General features: G+C 34.5%; 2 protein-coding genes and 1 pseudogene across 2 annotated transcripts; all 3 read right to left on the bottom strand.

The window, feature by feature from the left end:
• LOC104700438 lies at positions 2,943 to 8,787 on the bottom strand (annotated as a pseudogene).
• On the bottom strand, positions 8,899 to 10,964 carry LOC104700439 (trans-cinnamate 4-monooxygenase-like). Its single transcript, XM_010415961.2, has 3 exons — positions 10,080 to 10,964; positions 9,862 to 9,995; positions 8,899 to 9,662 (listed from the first exon to the last, which is right to left on the bottom strand). Exons 1-3 carry the CDS (start codon positions 10,862 to 10,864, stop codon positions 9,064 to 9,066), a joined length of 1,518 nt encoding a protein of 505 aa, XP_010414263.1. The 5' UTR covers positions 10,865 to 10,964; the 3' UTR covers positions 8,899 to 9,063.
• On the bottom strand, positions 16,140 to 18,428 carry LOC104700437 (protein NETWORKED 4B). The gene is made up of 4 exons (XM_010415960.2): positions 18,394 to 18,428; positions 18,012 to 18,057; positions 17,781 to 17,892; positions 16,140 to 17,673 (listed from the first exon to the last, which is right to left on the bottom strand). Exons 2-4 carry the CDS (start codon positions 18,024 to 18,026, stop codon positions 16,274 to 16,276), a joined length of 1,527 nt encoding a protein of 508 aa, XP_010414262.1. The 5' UTR covers positions 18,027 to 18,057; positions 18,394 to 18,428; the 3' UTR covers positions 16,140 to 16,273.

The following is a 19,472-nucleotide window of genomic DNA, read 5'->3' as shown; positions in this document are numbered from 1 at the left end:
AAATTGTTATACAAATAGAAAATAATATTATATTGTCTGTACTTATCTAATAAAAAAATTATAATAGAAATTTTCGATCGCATACATGTATCTATTGTATAGTCAATATATCATTCTCTATATTTGTATCCTAACCAAATTTGAATCTTACCATAAACTTTAGAATTGACTAATATCGTGCGCTGGATAAGCAGGATTCATATTAGATAACTAAGATCGCACGTTAGATGATGATGATTCATATTGAATGACTAAGATCGTGCGCTAGCTAGATAAATAATTTATGATAAAATATATATTCCTAGATATAATACCAAATATAAAAAGATATGAAAACAAAACATAAAGAATAGACCACCCCATAAAGTGAAATTTATTGCTTACATAGATGAGTATACAATGGGGATTGTAAAATTTGGGAATATTATAATTTATTTAGAAACATAATTATTTATTTATGATCATATCATAAATATATAGAATGCATGCATGACACTTGAACACACATGCACACAAAAAAAGAATTGCGAGGTTCTTCTTTTTGCTTTTGACTTGCGAGGTTCTCTTACTCTTAAGAAATCACATTTTGCATGTGTATTTTGGTTTCTATGTGATTGCCTCAAATACTGTCCACTCATAACCAAGACACAATCAAATGATGCTTAACTCGACTCTTTAAGAAAACTTGGTGATCTTTCAGAAAATTTACAATTTATTTCATAATTCATTCTTGTATAAAAAAGTATTGTTAATAACCAGATATTAAGGTTATAAAATTTATAAAATTGTTGTACAAATAGAGAATAATATTATATTGTTTGCACTTATTTAATAAAAAATTATAATATAAATTTTTGATTGCGTACATGTATCTACTGTATAGTCAATATATCATTCTTTGTATATGTATTCTAACCAAATTTAAATTTTACCATAAACTTTAAAATTGACTAATATCGTGCGCTGGACAAGCATGAATCATACTGGATGACTAAGATCGTGCGTAAGATAAGCATAATTTTTATTGGATGATTAAGATTATGCCCTAGGTAGATAAACAATTTATGATAAATATATATAATACTAGATATAATACCGAATTTAAAAAGATATGAAAACAAAACATAAAAAATAGATGACCCCATAAAGTGAAATTTATTGCTTACATAGATGGGTATACAATGGGGGATTGTAATAGATGGGTATACAATGGGGGATTGTAATAACACCATATACTTTGATTCATCTGCGGTTGACTAATAAATATATCATGTTTTTCTTTGACATTTTGCCACATTTTAACATCACATGATAACTCACTTATTATTTTCCATTAAAATCTTTAATCTTTTGTATCTTATATAGGAACTCAAAATTTAGATCTAACAACCTACCAAATTAAAAATAATAATAATAATAAATATAACAAAAATGACACCATATGTTTTGAAATCGCTATTTTTTTTTTGTTAGAAACTTCTACTATCATTCTATTGAGCTTTTTAGCCTACTACGCTTTTTACACCTTTTGACCTTGTAAGCTTTGTAAGTGTAACTACTGAATGAATAGTATGGAAACAAGTAAGTAACTTCTAATTTTAACCCGGTGAAAAACGTCAGAGTCTGGTAAAAATACTAAAAAATAAGAAATGGTATTCTATCTTCCTAATTTTCATTACTGTATCTATGGGATTTTCTTGTTGATAGCAAAATATATAGACGTTTTCCCTTTTTGGATTTTTCCATATTTTTATATAGAAATTATCTTGATTTTACCATGCACAAGATATAATATTGTCTCAGGGCCACGTTCCCCTTATCCTTCTATTAAATCCTTTTCACCCAAAATTTATTTCATGAAACTGACTTGGATAATCCGAACCACTAGATTTATATAGAGATTGACATCATATGATTACAACTAGATTATAAAATTTAAAACCATATAATTCTCTTCTTTCTTTTTTGTATGAAAAACTATATAATTCAAAGCACGTATGAACTTCTTCAACTTTTTTCACTTTGCGTGTTGCCATATAATTCTACAACTGACAATTTCGAATATATATTGTTAAAAATTAAAGTTACTGGAAACATTCGGATACTTCACAAAAACAAAAATCACCATATCCTATGAAAGATATAACCTTGACTTGTAAATCCAATCCAATGATTAGTTTCAGTTACATACATGATATATAAGTTAACAAGTGCTAAATTCTCGAGTTTGATATGATTAAGCTCCGCTTTTTAAAAACGTTTGGCCATGTGAAACCACTTCTTAGAGTAGTTGTCATCAAGAGATACTCGCTAACGTAACAAGTATCAATCTCGTACCACACATGTTGCACATGAGAATCAAACAGCCGCAATATTCTTAATTACTTTTTTGAAAAAACCAAAATAATCAAAGACCTACCTAGTCACCTAGACCTTCATATTTTTTTAGCCCGAGACCGAAGCACGCTGAATTACGTTGTTGTCAATATCATTGCTATTCAAACTCGTAATTTGGATGATGACCAACTAATTTACCAGTCGGGTTTAAGTACATACATCATAACCATGTATTTTTTTCTTTCTAAACGTATACTGAGAATTTAACAACTTACTTAGCATATTTTTTAAAGTAATTAACATGCAAAGGACTTTGTAGGACGGCATGTAAGAAATAGAATCAACTGATAGAAACTGCAATAATGCATGATACACACCAGCTGTAATTGGGGCTCACGTTCCCAGCTTGCAACAGACATTTTTTTTCTTTTTATTAATAAAAATATAATTATAATACTAATATCAAGACATCTCATTAGCTCCATATAATTTAAAGTATATGCAACATTGACTAAAAATCTATAAAGTAGACGACACTTTTATAGAAAAAGTAAGCATTATCAACTTTATTTACTCCAATATCCCATATGTAGATAAAAATATGTCATGTATAAGCCATATATATTCTTGCGAGTATGTAGAACAAAATCAACGACAAGTTTTAATGTTAGAGATAGGATTTAATTTGGAACCTTTAAAATAGACAAAAATATAAACATTCGCAATACCCGCTGCACAAACATGTCTACCTAAATTTCGTCAGAAACATGTTTTACGTGATTATATTTGCCTTCATGAACTATAGTCTATAGACCCACAAAAACGGCTCGAATAGTAGTAAAGACAGAACGTGGGTTGTGACAAACACGGTTGCATGTAAAGGTAGGTACAAACGCTATATGGACAAGACAACATGATATATTGATGATATGGTTGATTTTTTAATCTGTCTGCATGCTCAATGATAATATATATCAAAATGGCACATTCCTTTATATAATATCCCCATGAAACATCTGAAATTTGGAATTCAGATTTGGTGATAACTTGAACTAAAGAGATGTGTATATGAATACTTACCTAAGTTTTTAAAGAGTCAAGGAGCAATGTCTTGTTAAAAGAAACGAATTGAAGTGTGCGTCTTTCCAGCATTATCAGTTGTTGGAACGAGTCTCTACTTGTCCTTTCTCCTGATTCTATCTCAAGTTAGCTTCTTCTACTAATAATAAACAAATAAATGAATAATCCCAGGAATCAAAATTCAGTTTACCTCTGTTCCCTTGATGCTTAGCTTCCATGACTACCTTGTTGGGGTTACATCTAAAAACAATTTAAACATTCTCCATGTGTTAGGGGGGATTGAGATTTAATTATGGAATTTTGGTATTTGCGAACAGATTGTACGAGAAGTGTGTGACAATGTTCACCGTACATACTCATTTTCGTCTGAGGCTCTTTGCAACGGATGGCGAGGTCTCATCTCCCTGACTTTTTGGGTCATTCACTTCTCTGCTTTGCTCATTATCGTTCTCTGATAACGAGTCATTCTCGAAACCGTTTGTGTCTCCTGCTAGTTTTGATCTACGGTTTGCTGATAAACGGTTTACATAGTCGTCTTCATCATCATCATCTCCAGTGCCTCCTACTGAAAACTTGGGAACCCATGTTTCCGGAATAGAATCAGGGGCACGAGATGGACACCAGTTCGAGCTACCAAGCTCAGGGTTTAGGAAATGATATGGCTTATCCCTCTCACTTGTAATATCTGTGACAGAAGTTAATACAGGAATTTACATGTGAGAGATCGCCAAGATATTGATTATGTTATAAGTACGAAACCAGATCCAAATTGATATTCTATGGTCCTAGATATAAGATCTCTGCACCGTGGATTGAGACAGGATGATGGGCAATCCATTGAAGATGTTTCTGATAACAAAGTAAAGGCAAACCTGAGCTTATGGCTGCAGATGTAAACCCTTCTGCAAACCAATTGTAAGACGTGTCTAGACCACCTCCTCTCTGACTGGTAGATTTTAAATTTCCTAGGTTTGATAGTCTAACCTGCTTTCCAGGCCCAGCTTGTCTCTTCATATGTTGATCATTCACATCCCAATCTTCCCACGAGTCTTGGAAAAGGTCATTATTCAGATACTTCCGGTCTCCAAGGTTGCAAAACGAATTAGTTTCCCTTTTCCTTTGTCTTCTTGTGGTCTCAAACTGTGAATTATGGGTTTCATTGGTCCAAACTGACAAAATTAAGGAGCAGTGACAGTTCAGTACTATAGAAAAACTGAATGCTTGCAAAATCATAACATGTGTACATAAGAATTCTTCAGAAAGATCAATACCTGCACTAGATGAGCAAGATTCTTCGCTGTTAGGAAAAGTGAGGTGGCGTCAGGATTGCAGTTCATTCAATATTGAGCATATGAATCACAATCAGAAAGAGACATATTGAAAATGCTTACCTACGCAAACTAAGGCTGTCTTTATCTTCCTCAGGTACAATGGACGACCAAACCGGTTGGTCAAACTCATTGTCAAAATCAAAGTCAGGGGTTTTGAAATAACTGGATGTTATTTGTGGCAAGTTCAGTCAGCATGAGTTAGAAAAATGGCTCGATGCAATATAAGGAATTGACTTACGCTGCCTTAGTGAAACCTGGATGATCGATATTCCTTTCTAGAAGATGTGATCTTCGAGTTGGTGAATCTGAAATACAGAAAAATAAAGGATTCAACAAATAAACAGGCCAAAAAGTAACTCCAACAAGTATGTAGATACATGTCTCTCCAACGTCACACACCAACAATAGATGAAGCTATGAGATACTGAAAGCAAGTGAATTAATGAATCAAAAAGATATAATTTAATTTAGAACTTCCAAGAATGATTTGAAACAAAGAGTCAATGAACTTCCTAAAGACATACGCTTAGACTAGTTAGTTTATGAATACAACTTATCAGGTCAGATGAAAGCTCTTTGATAAAAGCATATATGCAGGTCGCTGTTATTCCTAATTTAGTTGAGAGCTAAACTCACCTCTAATGTTGGACCTCCAGGTCGTTTCCAGGTAATCCCTAAAATACAAAGACTTTTAATGTCAAGAGGCATAGTATCACCATAGTAAAGTGACAAAATGAGAGATTTGAAGAGCACCTCTTCTTTTTCCTATGGTATTCTGCAGAAGAGCAACTCTCAGTGTAATCCTTGCCATATTTCAAGAAATCAGGGTTCAAACTTTCCTTTTCACATGGCTGTTCGCCGTTCCAGTAAAAACCATCTTCCCGGTCGTCAAGAAAGGCAGACTTAGCTAGTGAATTAAGAAAAATAAACCAAATTTAAATTTTTTGTTATTTGATCTCACAAGGAAAGAAAAAAAAAACAGATGAGGGTTCATGTCACACAACATGAAATTGCGTTCATTACATTTTATACTAGGAATATTCAGTAAGAAGTGAAATGCTACTTTGATCAAGTTATATTTAATGTAAATTGCAGAAGGTGAAGGGTATTACCGACTAAGAGAAGATATAGAAGATGCATGAAAGATAAGGGTTGCATAGATGGTGAGGTTATGCATGAAACGAAAAAGAAACCTTTTTTGCATATGGCCATTCCACTCACCATCCGAGAACCTGCTGTTGTTGAAATCTGCAGCATCGCAGAAGAAACTTCTTGAGTCGCTATATTGATTTGGCAAGTGATCACTGAAAGTGAGCAGCTTTTGCTTTCTGCCCCCATTTTTAGCATGTATGGCAATGGGAGACCTATAACGGCTGTCATCTTGGAACATTTTGCCACTTTCAATAATTGTGTCCTGTAAAGAGGGGATGAAAATATTGGGTCTGGAAAACAAGTTAGAAATGGAAGGAATACAGTGAAAGATAAGATGACAAGAGTCTGTTACCACTTCCTTCTCAAAGTCGTCGAGCCTTGCCCTGATGTTCAATTTAGCTTGTTGACCAGTATCCTTCCATGGAGAGGAGCACCGGTACGCAAACGTTCTTTCATGCACAAGTTAATACAATCACTGATCCTAAATGGTACATAATTCAACCAAGTGCATACAAGTGCCAATCGTGAAAGCTGCCCACCTGTCTGGTGGATGTGGAGAATTAACTGGAGTTTTCGTGTTTATATTACCTAATCCTGAATGGAAAGAGTAAGAGTCAAAAGAGAAAGGCATAGTAGGACATCTCATCTTAAAGACTGATCAAGATCTAGGTAAACATCGTAAGTTAAACTTTTCCCACCATTTTGTGATCTCTAAGACCTATACCTTCAACTGAAAATGCCATGTGAGCCTCAGACGGAGAAGGTTCTTCCTTGTAGGTTGTTGTATGATCATCCCCAACCAAATCAAAGACAGATAACTCTGAAAACCATTTTATAATGTATCAACTAAAATGTTGAGACTTGCATATGGCCTAAAATTCGGATAAGCAAACAGTGAAAAGTGATTGGGAAGTAAAACCAGAATGAAACAGACCTATGTAGATGCTATAGATGTTAAAAAGGAATGAAAACGGAATACAGTAAACCTCTCTACTTTCTAGATATTAACACAATAGTCAATACAAAGTTATAGTGATTACTTACTCCGCTCTGTGCCATCCAACAGATCCGTTGTGGTGTTTGCTTTCTTGAATTCATTTGTCTGGTTGTCAGGGAGACTAAAAGAAGTCCTGTAAGACAGTGAAGCATCCATAACATCCGTTGTGGTGTTTGCATTGTTGAAATCTTTTGTCTGGTTGTCAGGGAGACTAAACAAAGCCCTGTAAGACAGTGAAACATCAAAATTTCTATAAGGTGTGCAGTTCCATTAGCAAAATAATCAAGAGGATATACATGCTGAGAAAGAAAACTTGGGCAGTCACATTATATGAAAGCGAAACAACGAAAACTGCCTTGCCTCTTCGAGGAAGTAGGTTCTGCTTTATGGTTTAATGAACTTCCTGCATCACCACACATAACATATTAACATGATCATAAATGGAGAAGATTTATAAATCAAGAGTTTGGAGACCTTACCTACTCTGGATGTGTTGTCATTCAGGTTGAAGAAATCAGCATCCAGATCTTCCATTAACACAAGTGACACAAAAAGGAAGAAAGTAAATTGGGAATTATATGTCATGGTCCGAGCAATAATGAAAATGAAGGGTCCATAAACTAACTCCAATCATAAGGGAACTATAAACCACACTCAGAACGGTGCTGGAAGTCCTAACAAGCACACACTTACCAACTTTTGGACAAGAAGGTTTGCATTCAGGAATAGCGGTTGACAAGTTGAGCAAATTGAGAATATCCAGAGAGTGGTGTTCTCTTGGGTGTTGATTACTATTGTTTATATCATTAGTACATCTCTCCGACCCAACTGTGAGCTGCTGATTTTGTTGCTGTCTCCTCTGCTCAAAGTATTGCTTTTGCCTTCATGTTCAACAAAGATATAATCAAAAATGTGTGCACTAGATGTCTACGAAATCATCAATAGGAAACCATATATTTAAAAATAATCTCATAACAGAGAAAGAAAGGGCTTACACACCTCTTCTTCACTGAAGTATGTGACTGAATGCCGCAAGAGATCACAATAAAAACGATAACAAGTCAGAATTGAAACAAATTATAAGAGAACTACGCAATTCACAATGGATCTCTAAAAGGAAAAATCAAAAGTCACTCACAGCAGCCACTTTACGCCTCGATCCTCCCATCCATTGCAACATTCTTAGGATCCCGAATTCACTAGCTTCGCAATTTAACACTCAATTGACCACAACGTTGTCTCTTCAATCGCTGAAACTTTCCAGCAAAAATGAAGTAATCAGCCTCAGAAAACTGTAATTCCATTAAAATCAAGCTTCTGACCAGAAAAATTGTATGCGAGATGAGCCTAATTTGATTTACTTAGGGTTTGCGAACTGTACGGACTACACATTGGATCTAGAAATTAGAATTTATCAACATCACCATGAACAATTCGACGCAACGATTCCATAATTAGGTTGACGAATTTCAGATCTAGGTAAAGATTCTACGAAATCTCTATAAAAAATATGGTGAAATCGAGAGAGAAGATAGAGAGATACTTCGAAAATTCGAGGAGGCTTCGACAGTATCTGAGCTCGGAGCGTATTTAGGGAAATCTGATGATTGCTTCTGCACAACGATGAAGACGATGATCTTTTGATCCAAAATTGAAGCAAGAGAAATAAAATCAAAGACACCGAACGGTCTTCTCGAAATTTCGAAAATTTCTTATGAGCACCGTTTGCAATTTGGTGTTTTCGTTTCCCGCTGCGTGATCTACGCGAGTGGAGGACGATATCTATGGGCCATATAAAGCCCATTAGCCCATATTACTCGACTGTGCTCCCCCATAGAGAAATGATCGAACTTATTTAACAAATTGTGTAAAATGACATGAGTGTTTTTTAACAGGTTTAGAAAAGGTTTCTGTTGAAGTGAGAAGAACCTAGAAACCACCAAATTAATATGACTATAGTTCAACAATCATGAGACTTTTGAATTTGATATAACATCAATGTCCATTTAAAACAATGGGCACCACTAGATTATTGCAATCGTAGCATTTTAAAGACATTTTACACAAAACATCTCACAAAAAGCAAAACATGGGGAATAATAATATTCAACAGATTTCACAAGCATCACTATAAAAAGTCATTTTTTTTTCTTTTTGCAGAAATTTTTAAGAGTTCCTTGGTTTCATAACGATTGTGGAATGGTTAAGGATGTGCAAGCTGAACTGTCCACCTTTCTCAGAAGTATCAATTTTAGACTGTCCTGGAGGAGGAAGAAGCTCAAAGTTCTGTACCATCCTACCAATAGTGATTCCCAAAATAGGCAACGCCAATATAATCCCTGGACAGCTTCTACGTCCAACACCAAACGGCACATACCTGAAGTCATTACCGTTTGCTTCAACGTGTGCTTCCTCTTCAAAGAACCTCTCTGGTCTAAACTCTTCAGGCTTCTTCCAGCTGTTTGGGTTGTTTGCTAGCCACCAAGCATTGACAAGGATTTTGCTTTCTGCTGGGATATCATATCCAGCTAGCTTCGCCTCGTGGAGGTTCATGTGAGGCACGAGTAGAGGAATCGCCATTCTTAGACGAAGTGTCTCTTTAATCACGGCTTGAAGGTATGGAAGCCTGTGTAGCTCAGGCTCTGTCACTTGCACTCCCGGTCCAAGAACCGTGTCAATTTCGTTCCTTAACTTGCTCTGGATCTCAGGATGGTTCACTAATTCCGCAATTCCCCACTCGATTGACCACAGTGTTGTCTCAATAGCTGTTTCAATCAAGAAATCAGCATCACAAAACTGTACAAATACACAATATCTAGCCTCTTCAGGGGAGACAAATAACAATCTACATGAGCCTAACTCCGAATTTACAGGATACACTTAAAACACTAATGTCCAGTTTCGTATGCAAGTAAGAGACGTCTAGAGGATTGATTACGTATACTACAAGGAAGAAATAGTTACCAGCGACGTTGATGTTCTCAACAATGTACAGAACGTTGTCTTCATTGATTTCTCCCTTCTGTTCAGCTTCAAGGATATGATCAATGGCGCATTTCAATCCTTCACTACCTGTAGGCTTAGAACTCGCAATTTGCCTGCAATGATTTCATCAATGTCAATATCCAAGAAACCCCTAAAAACCAAACTCAAAATCCAAAAAAAAAAAAAACAGAACTCACTTCCTCTCATCAACAAAGTACTTCTTGAACAGAGCGATTCTTCGATCCTTAACATCTTGACAAATCTTCAAATAACCTCTAAGGAAAGGTCTAAGGATAGGGATGAAATCACCATAGTTATACTCAAAGCTCTGAGCTAAACGACTCCTCTCACCATTCAAAGCCTTAAGCCTAAGGAAAAGAGGATCATCCTCACTCTCAAACCTTCTATCGAACATGATACGGAACATATTGTTATACATCATCAACTGCAAACGTTTCCTCAACACGATCCCTTTAGTAGCTGAATCTGGATTTTTCTTCACATCTTCAACAACGCTCGCTGCTTCGAACTCCCAACCTTCACGGTTCTGCTGAACAACCTTGTTTGTAAAGAAAGGAACCGTCATGATCCTTCTCATCTTCCTCCAGTGCTCTCCGTAGACAGTGAACACCATGTCTTGACCTTTACCTGTGAAAATGTCGAACACGACGTTTCTCGTTCTAGATCCGAACTCAACACCTTGCGTGTGGAGGACTTCTTTGGTTAGATTTGGTGAAGAGACGACGACTAGGTTACGCTGACCCATCCTTAGGAGGAAGAGATCGCCGAATTTTTTAGCGTAATCGACGAGGTTACGGTGGTTTAGATCATCTCCGACTTGTAGCCAGTTTCCGAAGATCGGAATCGGCATAGGACCTGGAGGTAACTTTAATTTCTTGCCGCGGAGCTTTGAAACCACCGTGGCGAGAACCACCGCTACGAAGACGGCGATTAGAGACTTCTCCAACAAGAGAAGGTCCATAACTGTACCTCTCAGCTGAGTATTTGATTCCGGTGAGAAGCGAATTGGATTGTTAGAAAAATAAAAATAAAGCAGAAGAAGCTGCTGAGGAAGAAATGGTGAAAGAGGAAGAAGGTTTTATAAAGAGGGAGAGGTTGGTTTGGTTTGAGAATGGAGGAACCAACGGCAAAAAGAAAACGGCGTTAGGTGCGGGAGAGGGAGTTGGTGAAACGATGATAAACGGCGTTAGATTAAACGGTGATGGATGTGTGTGAGTGGGCTTGGTGTTGTTGATGGGGGTAGGTAAAGACCACCAAGTTTTTTAAAAAGGTGTTTGCTGAAGAAGGTAGGAGGAGGAAGAGAAGATGATTATATTTCATTACTTATTATCAACTACTAAACTTCTCTTTTTGTCTTTCTATTTGAGTGTATAAATTAAATAACAACTAAATATATACGTATTCATTAACAAAACCAAAAAAAAAAACATAAGAGTTTGATCGTTGGTTTTTTTTTATTTTATAGATCAACTATGATGGCATATATATATCTTATATATATATTTACTTTAGTATCAGAGTCTTATCAATATTTATTAGCCTCTTTCAAAAGATTATGTTTTATGATAGTTATAATTTAACGTTTTTGCATTGTTTTGTAATGTGATTTTTTTAACTTTCAAACTATAGTTGGAAGTCTTTAGTGATGAAGATGAGCCCAATGCTCGACTCCTACAGCAGAATCTCTTTGGCTTTGAACATTCACTCATAATATTATAGTTGTATGTCCCTTAGATTTTTCCTCTCAAGTCTTCTGATCTTCAACTACAATATATTTCTAAGTTTATGTTTCGTAAATTTGCTTTGTTTTCTGTTTTTAAAAGTTCTTTATCCCCATTACAAAAAAATATTTTACTTTGTATATTGATTAATTTTACCGTGTAATGCATATATACATAGTCAAAAGATCATGTACTTCTTTATGCCTCTTTGAAATCACTTCCCAAACTTTACAACATCCTTTCGTATCACACAAAAAAACATTACAGAGACCTATCGTAAAATATTTAATATATATATATATATGTAAATATTGTAACCTCAATACTTTCATGGTAGATATATGGCAATCGTTAAAAGTGGTATAAATTAACAAGTAGATTAACCTGTACAAAAGCAAGACTACTTTTATATTGCATTGGTATTTTTTGAGTTATCAATCATACCTTATGTTTATTTTCCTGTAAACCTTATTAACTCCGTCATTATGCCGAAAAAAGCTTACACCCTTTCCAATAGTTATTTATATTTTTTTGTTTGAATTTTCTATTTTACATTTACGGTATAATTTTGAAGAGATATGATTTAGTATTTAGAGTATAAGATTAAAAGCATTATGCTATTTTAGTATTTTTAGAATTTTAGAAATGATGTGCTAAATTTGAAACCAAAACTTGTTTTTATGCATTTTGTGAAATTTGTCCTTCTCTTAACACACTTTAAAATTATAAACTTATAAATGTATATACAATATTAAAAAAATTTTCAAGGCATATATAAATAATATCATGTACATTTTATATATAATTTAATGAAAATATTATTTTACATACAAAATATTTGATTTTTTAATCCACGCATCGCGTGAGTAACATTCTAGTATATATATATATATATTGAAACCAAAGTATTTGCTTAAAGTAGTCATATAACATACCTTCTATTAAAAAATATGCTTTTTGATATATACAATTATAGTGTTGTTTAGTTGAGTCTGTCTGTCCTACAAAGTCCTACAAAAGTGAAAATTTCTATAGACAAAACTACCAGCTACAAAAAAAAAAAAAAAAAAAAAAAACTACCAGCTACATGGGTTTATGTAGTATGATCACGTATGATCACACACTATCCAACACAAGAAACAATTTTTTTTTTTTTTTTGGTAAAAGACACAAGAAGCTCTTCAGCTCATGTGGTTGAGTCAGCCCCGTCTCAAAAAAACTTTTGTCCCTAGACATATAATTTTTTTTAGGACTCTATCCAATATAATTTTTTTTTTCTTTTTTTTTGTCCTATGGCCATTGCCTCTCTCGCCCTAGGCATGAGCCCGGGGCTGGGTTGAGTGGTACATCATTTTGAAAGATTAACAACAAACTCCCGGTTCTCATTTTATCCCAGCCGGCTATAGTTTGTAATCTCATAAATTTGTATTAGTGTTGACGTTGTATCGTAACCCGCAATAAGATTACAGTGTATATGACCAAAAAAAAAAAGAAGTTATGCACCAAATAAAAATTATTTAGTGTATCTGATTTTTTAAAAAATTATTGTCTGAATTGTATATGATGATTCCTTTAACATAATTTACATACGACATATTCTTTCTTTATTGATACATTATTGATGAATTCTTTCTTAAAGCAAAGTTTAATTAGATGCACGTTCAATATAGTTACGTACACTGGTTTGGTTAATTAACTGTTGGTCTCAAGTGGTTTCAAAACAGATGGTTTTGGTGTATAAACTTTAAAAGATCAATTCCGGTTACAAGTAAACTGTGAGCCAGATTTTAACTAATAGTCGTAAGGTTTTACCGTTTTGAAGAAAGTAAAAAATTGATTATACGGCTAATATAGATAGATGAACTCTGATAAGAGCTTTACGGTATTATATCATATGGAGGCATTTTGAAAACTAAAAGACACCTAAAAAAAAAGATGAATGGAAACCAAAGAAATTGGATGGTTTGACTGAAAGAGAAAACCAAAATTCAAAATTTCAAGCTTCAGTTAAGAACAAAAAAAAAGAAACAAGAAATAGATCACAACTGTTAAAAATGAAAATGGTGATTATATTGAGTCGGATCATGGAATAACTAAGATTGTGGTTATGACCCCTTCTTTTAGAATGTTTAAGTGATGAAATAAGAATATGCTTGTTATATTTTGTAATACAATAATTTTTTAAAAATTTATAAATTAGGATCCCTAAGTTTTTAAATTACACATGACATATATAGTTTGGAACAATACTGATTGTGGTAATTAATCTTCGGAATTTAAAACAAACTTTTACATTAAGATATTAGTCTCCAACTACATATATGGCTAGGCTAGACCAAACCGTCAGCGAATTTATTAACATTGCCAAATGGTTTTTGACTTTTATCCTGATAAAAGGTTTCCTATTAGGTGAATATTGTTTTAATTAAAAAAAGGTGATAGTGTGCGTGTGTTTTCAATAATTCTAGTGATATGTATCGTAATTAATGAATAGGAGACACGGTGCATTCCGTTTGTGTCTCTGAGTTGACATGTGACAACAAACCAAATATATTTTTTTCGTCGAGTTATATCATTAAATGTATAAAATCAAGATACAGTTGGTTCATAAGCCATGATGGCGATGAAAACCAATCGAACAAAAAAACAAAGAAATATGAGTAATATAATTACAACATCTCTTTGTAAAAATAAACTGCATTTTGTGAAACTTGTTGGTCCAGCATCTGATATCTAGAATAATATTCTCTAATGTAATATCATTGTGTTGGTTGTTTAAAATTTTGGTTAATACTTCATAGTCTTCTTCAAAGCAAACAGATGCAACAAACCAAATATAAAATTGAAAATTAATACGAATTTCAATGATTATCAAAGAAATGTAAATAACAATTAACCTTACCACCACTATATATGGTCAAAATACAAAGCAAAGAAAGGAAAGAGAAAAACAAAAAAAAAGGAAACACAAGTCAGTCACGGCGAGACAAAAAAAGGTGTGAAAGAGAGACAAACAGACAGAACACGAGGGTGCGTAGGTCGGAAATTTAAAAGTCATGAAGACGACGTGACGCCGTTAAGAAAACCATTAAAAAAAAAANAAAAAAAAAAAAAAAAAAAAACTAGTGGTAGTTAAAATAAACGCGCGGCACTGTACAAGGCTTAGAATTTTGGCGGATGCACATCCATCCATGAACTCTCTTTTAATATCCGAGAGTCAATTTAGGCAACAACCACTCTTATTGACTTCCATTATATTAATACTCACGAATTAGCCTCTATCTCTCTCTCTCCTTGCACTCGTCATTTCATATTTATTCTTTGGAGTATTTAGGATTAGAGGAAAAAAAAAACTAAATTTAAAGATAAGTAATAATAGTTTAAAGAGATAGAGAGATACACCTACCGTTACCACGAAAGACAGCGACATGGAGAAATGGTGCTACCTACCCCCCCTACTGCCCATATTTGTCCACCATCTCCTCATGTGTTTTAATTCAACGTCGCCTTCGTTTCGCAATCATGACCTTACATGGGCCTTCTTACTTTGGACCCATTTAATATGTACCATGGATCCTTTAGGCTAAATTGTTTAGCTTATTATAGAGCTTAATGTTCACTAAAATACACCATACGTATTGCGTGGTTTGAACCCGTATTGAAACAAGTTACTATACGCATAATGGTCTCTGAGCGAGGGAGGGACCACCATTTTTCTCTTATTTGCAAATTATGTATGTATGTATTCTCAAAATATTTGCAAATTATTGTACAATCACAACACAGCTGTTGTCTATGCCTGTTGGTGTAGCCTGATGATTCAATTTCAGTTTTGGTGCTTTGGTTTTACTTCTGAGCCGGGATTGAGATGAGTTGGTTATAGAGTGTGATTGAAGATGGTTTTAGCTTTGTGCAAAACACTGTGTTTTTGGAAAAGAAAGGGTTAAAGCAAAAGTCTCTGGTCACGACAGAGTCTCTGCCTTTAGTGAGTATAAATATAAGTAGAGGTTATTGGTTTTAGATTTGAATAGAATTTTAAAGATTTTAAATCTTATGTAGAATCTATTGTTATTAGATCAAGATTTTGTTAAACTCTGTTAAAGTTTAGTGTTATTAGTTTGTGATTTGTAAAAAGTCATTTAAAATCTTAACAAATTTGGGTTATTGGATTCAGACTTTTATAAAGTTATTAAAAGTTTTGTGTTATTCAATTAAAATAAAAGAATCTAGGATTGTTAATAAGTTCAATTATTATGTTGTTGGTTGATGATTTTAGATACTTTTTTTACAAAATAAAGTCATGGAAATTATCTAAAAAATACAAGGATTGTTTGGAGGACTTTACAAGATTTTAGAAAACTAATCAACAAAACTCTCTAACAATCTTTAACGATCTTTCACTTATTCACTTTTAATGATTTTGTTGAACTCTTCAAAAATCTTCATAAATCTCAAACCAATACCAACCATTGATTTGAGTTTGAGTTTTGAGAAATGAGAAAATATTACCATTGATTTGTTACTATATCAACATAGATTATTCATTTTCAACGTATTTTCCAACATCAACTAACAGCCCTTAAAAAACAACATTTGAAGTCCAAAAGAAAACACTTGTATGTCCAGCACATAGTCATTGTTCTTACACTTCACGTTGCTAAGATCACTACTCTCTTACTCTTATGTCCTGCAACAACCCTCCAAAGCCTGTCATACCCATCTCTGTAATGTTCAAGTGAGATACAAAGCTGCCTTATTGCTTCTCTTTTCTGCTCAGCCACTTCTGATGCACCCAATCTCGTTCTTTCCATTTCTTCTGTAAGCTCACCAGATCGTCTTCTCAGCCTCACTTGCTCCATGTGAAGCTCCTCCATATGCTTTTCCATTTCCTTTAACTTCTCTTCTCTCTTCCCAATCTCTTCTCTTAGCACATTGCTCTCATCTCTCATTACGCTGATCTTCTTGGATTCTCCTCTAAGCTTCTCCTCTGTTTCAGCTTTCTCTTCTGTGATCAGCCTTATATGTGATTCCAGCTCTCTCAGTTGCTCTCCAAGTTGGCTTCGTTCTTCAAGAAGCTTTGATATTTCTCCTTTGATATGTGCCTTCTCTGGGAATATCTTTTCTTCAGCATCAGAGACAGCAGTTTTAAGTGCCCTTATCTCGTTATCTCTGTCCTGTAAACTAGTTTTCACCATTGCCAATCTCTCTTGCAACTTAGAGACTTCTTTCATCTCTGCGTTGAGCGTGTTTCTATACCCATCAGTGTCTTTCTGAGCCAACTCTAGCTCATGCTGTAAGCTCTTCAGCTTCTCCTCAGCAGCTCTACTGATCTCAAGCTCATTTCTCAGAGAATAAGTCTCTTTCTCAAAGTGCTGAACCTTCTCTTTTGCGATACTCAGCTCTTCCTCCAAGGCCTGCACTTTTGCATCTTCTTTAGTGTCCTCTTTATCCAAATCAAGACTCTTTTGAGGATCTTCTATTCCAGAGGACATGCAGCTCTGAAGCTCAATCTTCAGATTAGCGATCTCTTCTTCGTGCATTCGAATCTTTTCATTAGCTTCCCCAAGCTCTCCCCCATATACAGTAATTTTGTGAAGGAGGTCAACATTGTTGTCACTTTCCTGCTGGAGAAGGAGCTTCTGTTTCGTCTCTTCAAGCTCAAGCTCAAGATCAGCCATCCTGTGGATCAATGCCTCATCAGCGTCTTCATCATTAGCAGAGGAATGATCAGAATCAGAACCGGAATCTGTCAAAGATGATGAATCTTCCTCTTCTTTATGACCAGACTGACGGCGACTCAACTTCTCTTGGGTAGGAGATGATATCTCAAGAGAGCTCTGTGACTGGATCTCAGATGAATGATGATTCTTCTGAAGCTCACCGCTAGCTTGATCATAACGCTCAGCCAATGCGCGGTACATGCGGTAAAATTCCTCGACAAGCTGGATTAACTCAGGACGCTTCTGAAAATACATTTGAGCTTTCTTGGCAAAAGAGTCTGCGTCTTCTTCAATCAGTTTCAACATGTGGTTCACTCGGTCATCCATCTCTGAGAAGCCAAATCAAGAACAAGAAAGAAAAAAACGTCAGAGTTGGGTAATAGTATCTACATTAAGTGGATGGAGATCTCAATGCCAAGTGAGGCAGGCAACATACTCTCTAGATTCTCTGCAAGCCATTTTGAGTTCTTGGGACAATTGTGACTATCCCACCACCATGAGTGTGATTTCTTGGTCATAGACCTCTTAAACTGCTGCTTGCTCTGAGCCTGAGAGAGAACATCAGACAAAGTGAGTAAATATTGAGAACTAAGAGACTAAACAACACAAGCATCTAAGGAGTTTTCTAAGTCGTAGGTGAGTGAGAGAGATCACAACGGTTTCTTACCGCAGACGAAGCCATGACCTTGCCGTGCAGAGGAATTCAGAAAACCCTACGGGAAAGATCAAGAGTTTAATCCATTTGAAGAAAAAAACAAAGACAACTTGATGTTCAAAGACTCAAGACTTTCTCAAATTGAAGATATGCTCTCTCGGGTTGAACAAAACAGTTTTGACAAAACCCAAGAAACAAATTAGATGAGATCAGAGGAGAAACGAGGATTTCACATGTGGCACAAAGATGACACGTGAAGTTCTAACAACCCAATTTGCATTTGTCACAAATCTCTAGAAAATCTAAAGATAAGTTTTAAGCATTTACTATAAAATAATGGTATTTTGCAGAAAGAAGAAGAGACAAAAAAAATTGCAGAGAAAGAAAAGCTTACTTTACCGAGACGACAATGCAAAAAGACAAGAAGCTTGTGACTGAATAATACTCAAACGAATGGCCTCTCTAAGCCTTTTATATTCCTTGTAACTTCGTTTGAAGATATTCATCTTCTAACCAAAATCTAATAATCTATCAGGGTACAATTTGATGGAATTTTAATATTTTAGAATTTTGAAAGATTTAGATAGGTTTCGGCATAAAAACTGTACCCGAATACCCAATCCGGAACCCGACCCGAAAAATCGGATTCGGTTTGGATAATGGGTTTACCTATAAAACTCTACTGGATTCTATTTTCTAATACCCGTAGGTTCGGGTAATATCCGGTACCCGTTTGGGTACCCATTAAACCTAAACATATAAACATATTTATAATATTTATCATTAATATAATGCAATTACCCCAAAATTATGATTATAATTTTTAATATTTCATTTAGTTTTATACCTAAATATCAAAAATAATCAAAATATCTAAAATATTTTGTTATGTAAGTCAAAATTTAACTAAATTTATTTAAATTTTAACTAAATTTATTTAAATTTAATTATATTTTTTCGGGTACCCGGTAGTTCGGGTACTAATCGGGTTCTAAAATTTGTAATCCAAACCGACCCGAACCCGATAGTACCCAAATCGAACCGAACCTATATATCTAAAAATGCCCAATGGATTCTATTTTACTAAACCCGTTTACCCGAACCCGAATGGATAATACCCGAACCCGAACGGGTTACCCAAATGCCCAACCCTAGATTTAGAGAAAGATATTCAACTTGTATTTGAAAGATTCTATAATATTATTAAAATCACTTATTATTCCATTAATGATGTTTAAAAATATTTTAAAATCCTATGTTATTCAACTTGAGATTTATGTAAAATCATTTAAGATAATCTAAAATATCTTGTTATTTAATCATGAATTTATAAAACTTATTTAAAATCTAGTGTTATTCAAAATATCACAATTTTTAAAGAATACTATTTTGGATGATTCTGCAAGACTTTTATTTTTGTTTTTTAATTTACAAATATGATTAACAAAATTTTACATTTTTGACGTAAAATTT

The sequence above is a fragment of the Camelina sativa genome, chromosome 7 (assembly GCF_000633955.1).
Source record: "Camelina sativa cultivar DH55 chromosome 7, Cs, whole genome shotgun sequence".
In the NCBI taxonomy this organism is placed as follows: Eukaryota; Viridiplantae; Streptophyta; class Magnoliopsida; order Brassicales; family Brassicaceae; genus Camelina; species Camelina sativa.
The sequence above is the reverse complement of the archived record's forward strand: the minus strand, read 5'-3'. Positions and strand labels throughout refer to the sequence as shown.

Bases quoted from the DNA above. Each gene is read 5' to 3' on its own strand.
- LOC104700439 (XM_010415961.2), bottom strand. From the start codon at position 10,864: ATGGACCTTCTCTTGTTGGAGAAGTCTCTAATCGCCGTCTTCGTAGCG. The intron at 9,996-10,079 runs GTGAGTTCTGTT...AAATCATTGCAG, and splicing joins TACTTTGTTGATGAGAGGAA to GCAAATTGCGAGTTCTAAGC. The intron at 9,663-9,861 runs GTAACTATTTCT...TGATTGAAACAG, and splicing joins TGAGAACATCAACGTCGCTG to CTATTGAGACAACACTGTGG.
- LOC104700437 (XM_010415960.2), bottom strand. The intron at 17,674-17,780 runs GTATGTTGCCTG...TTGGCTTCTCAG, and splicing joins GCTTGCAGAGAATCTAGAGA to AGATGGATGACCGAGTGAAC.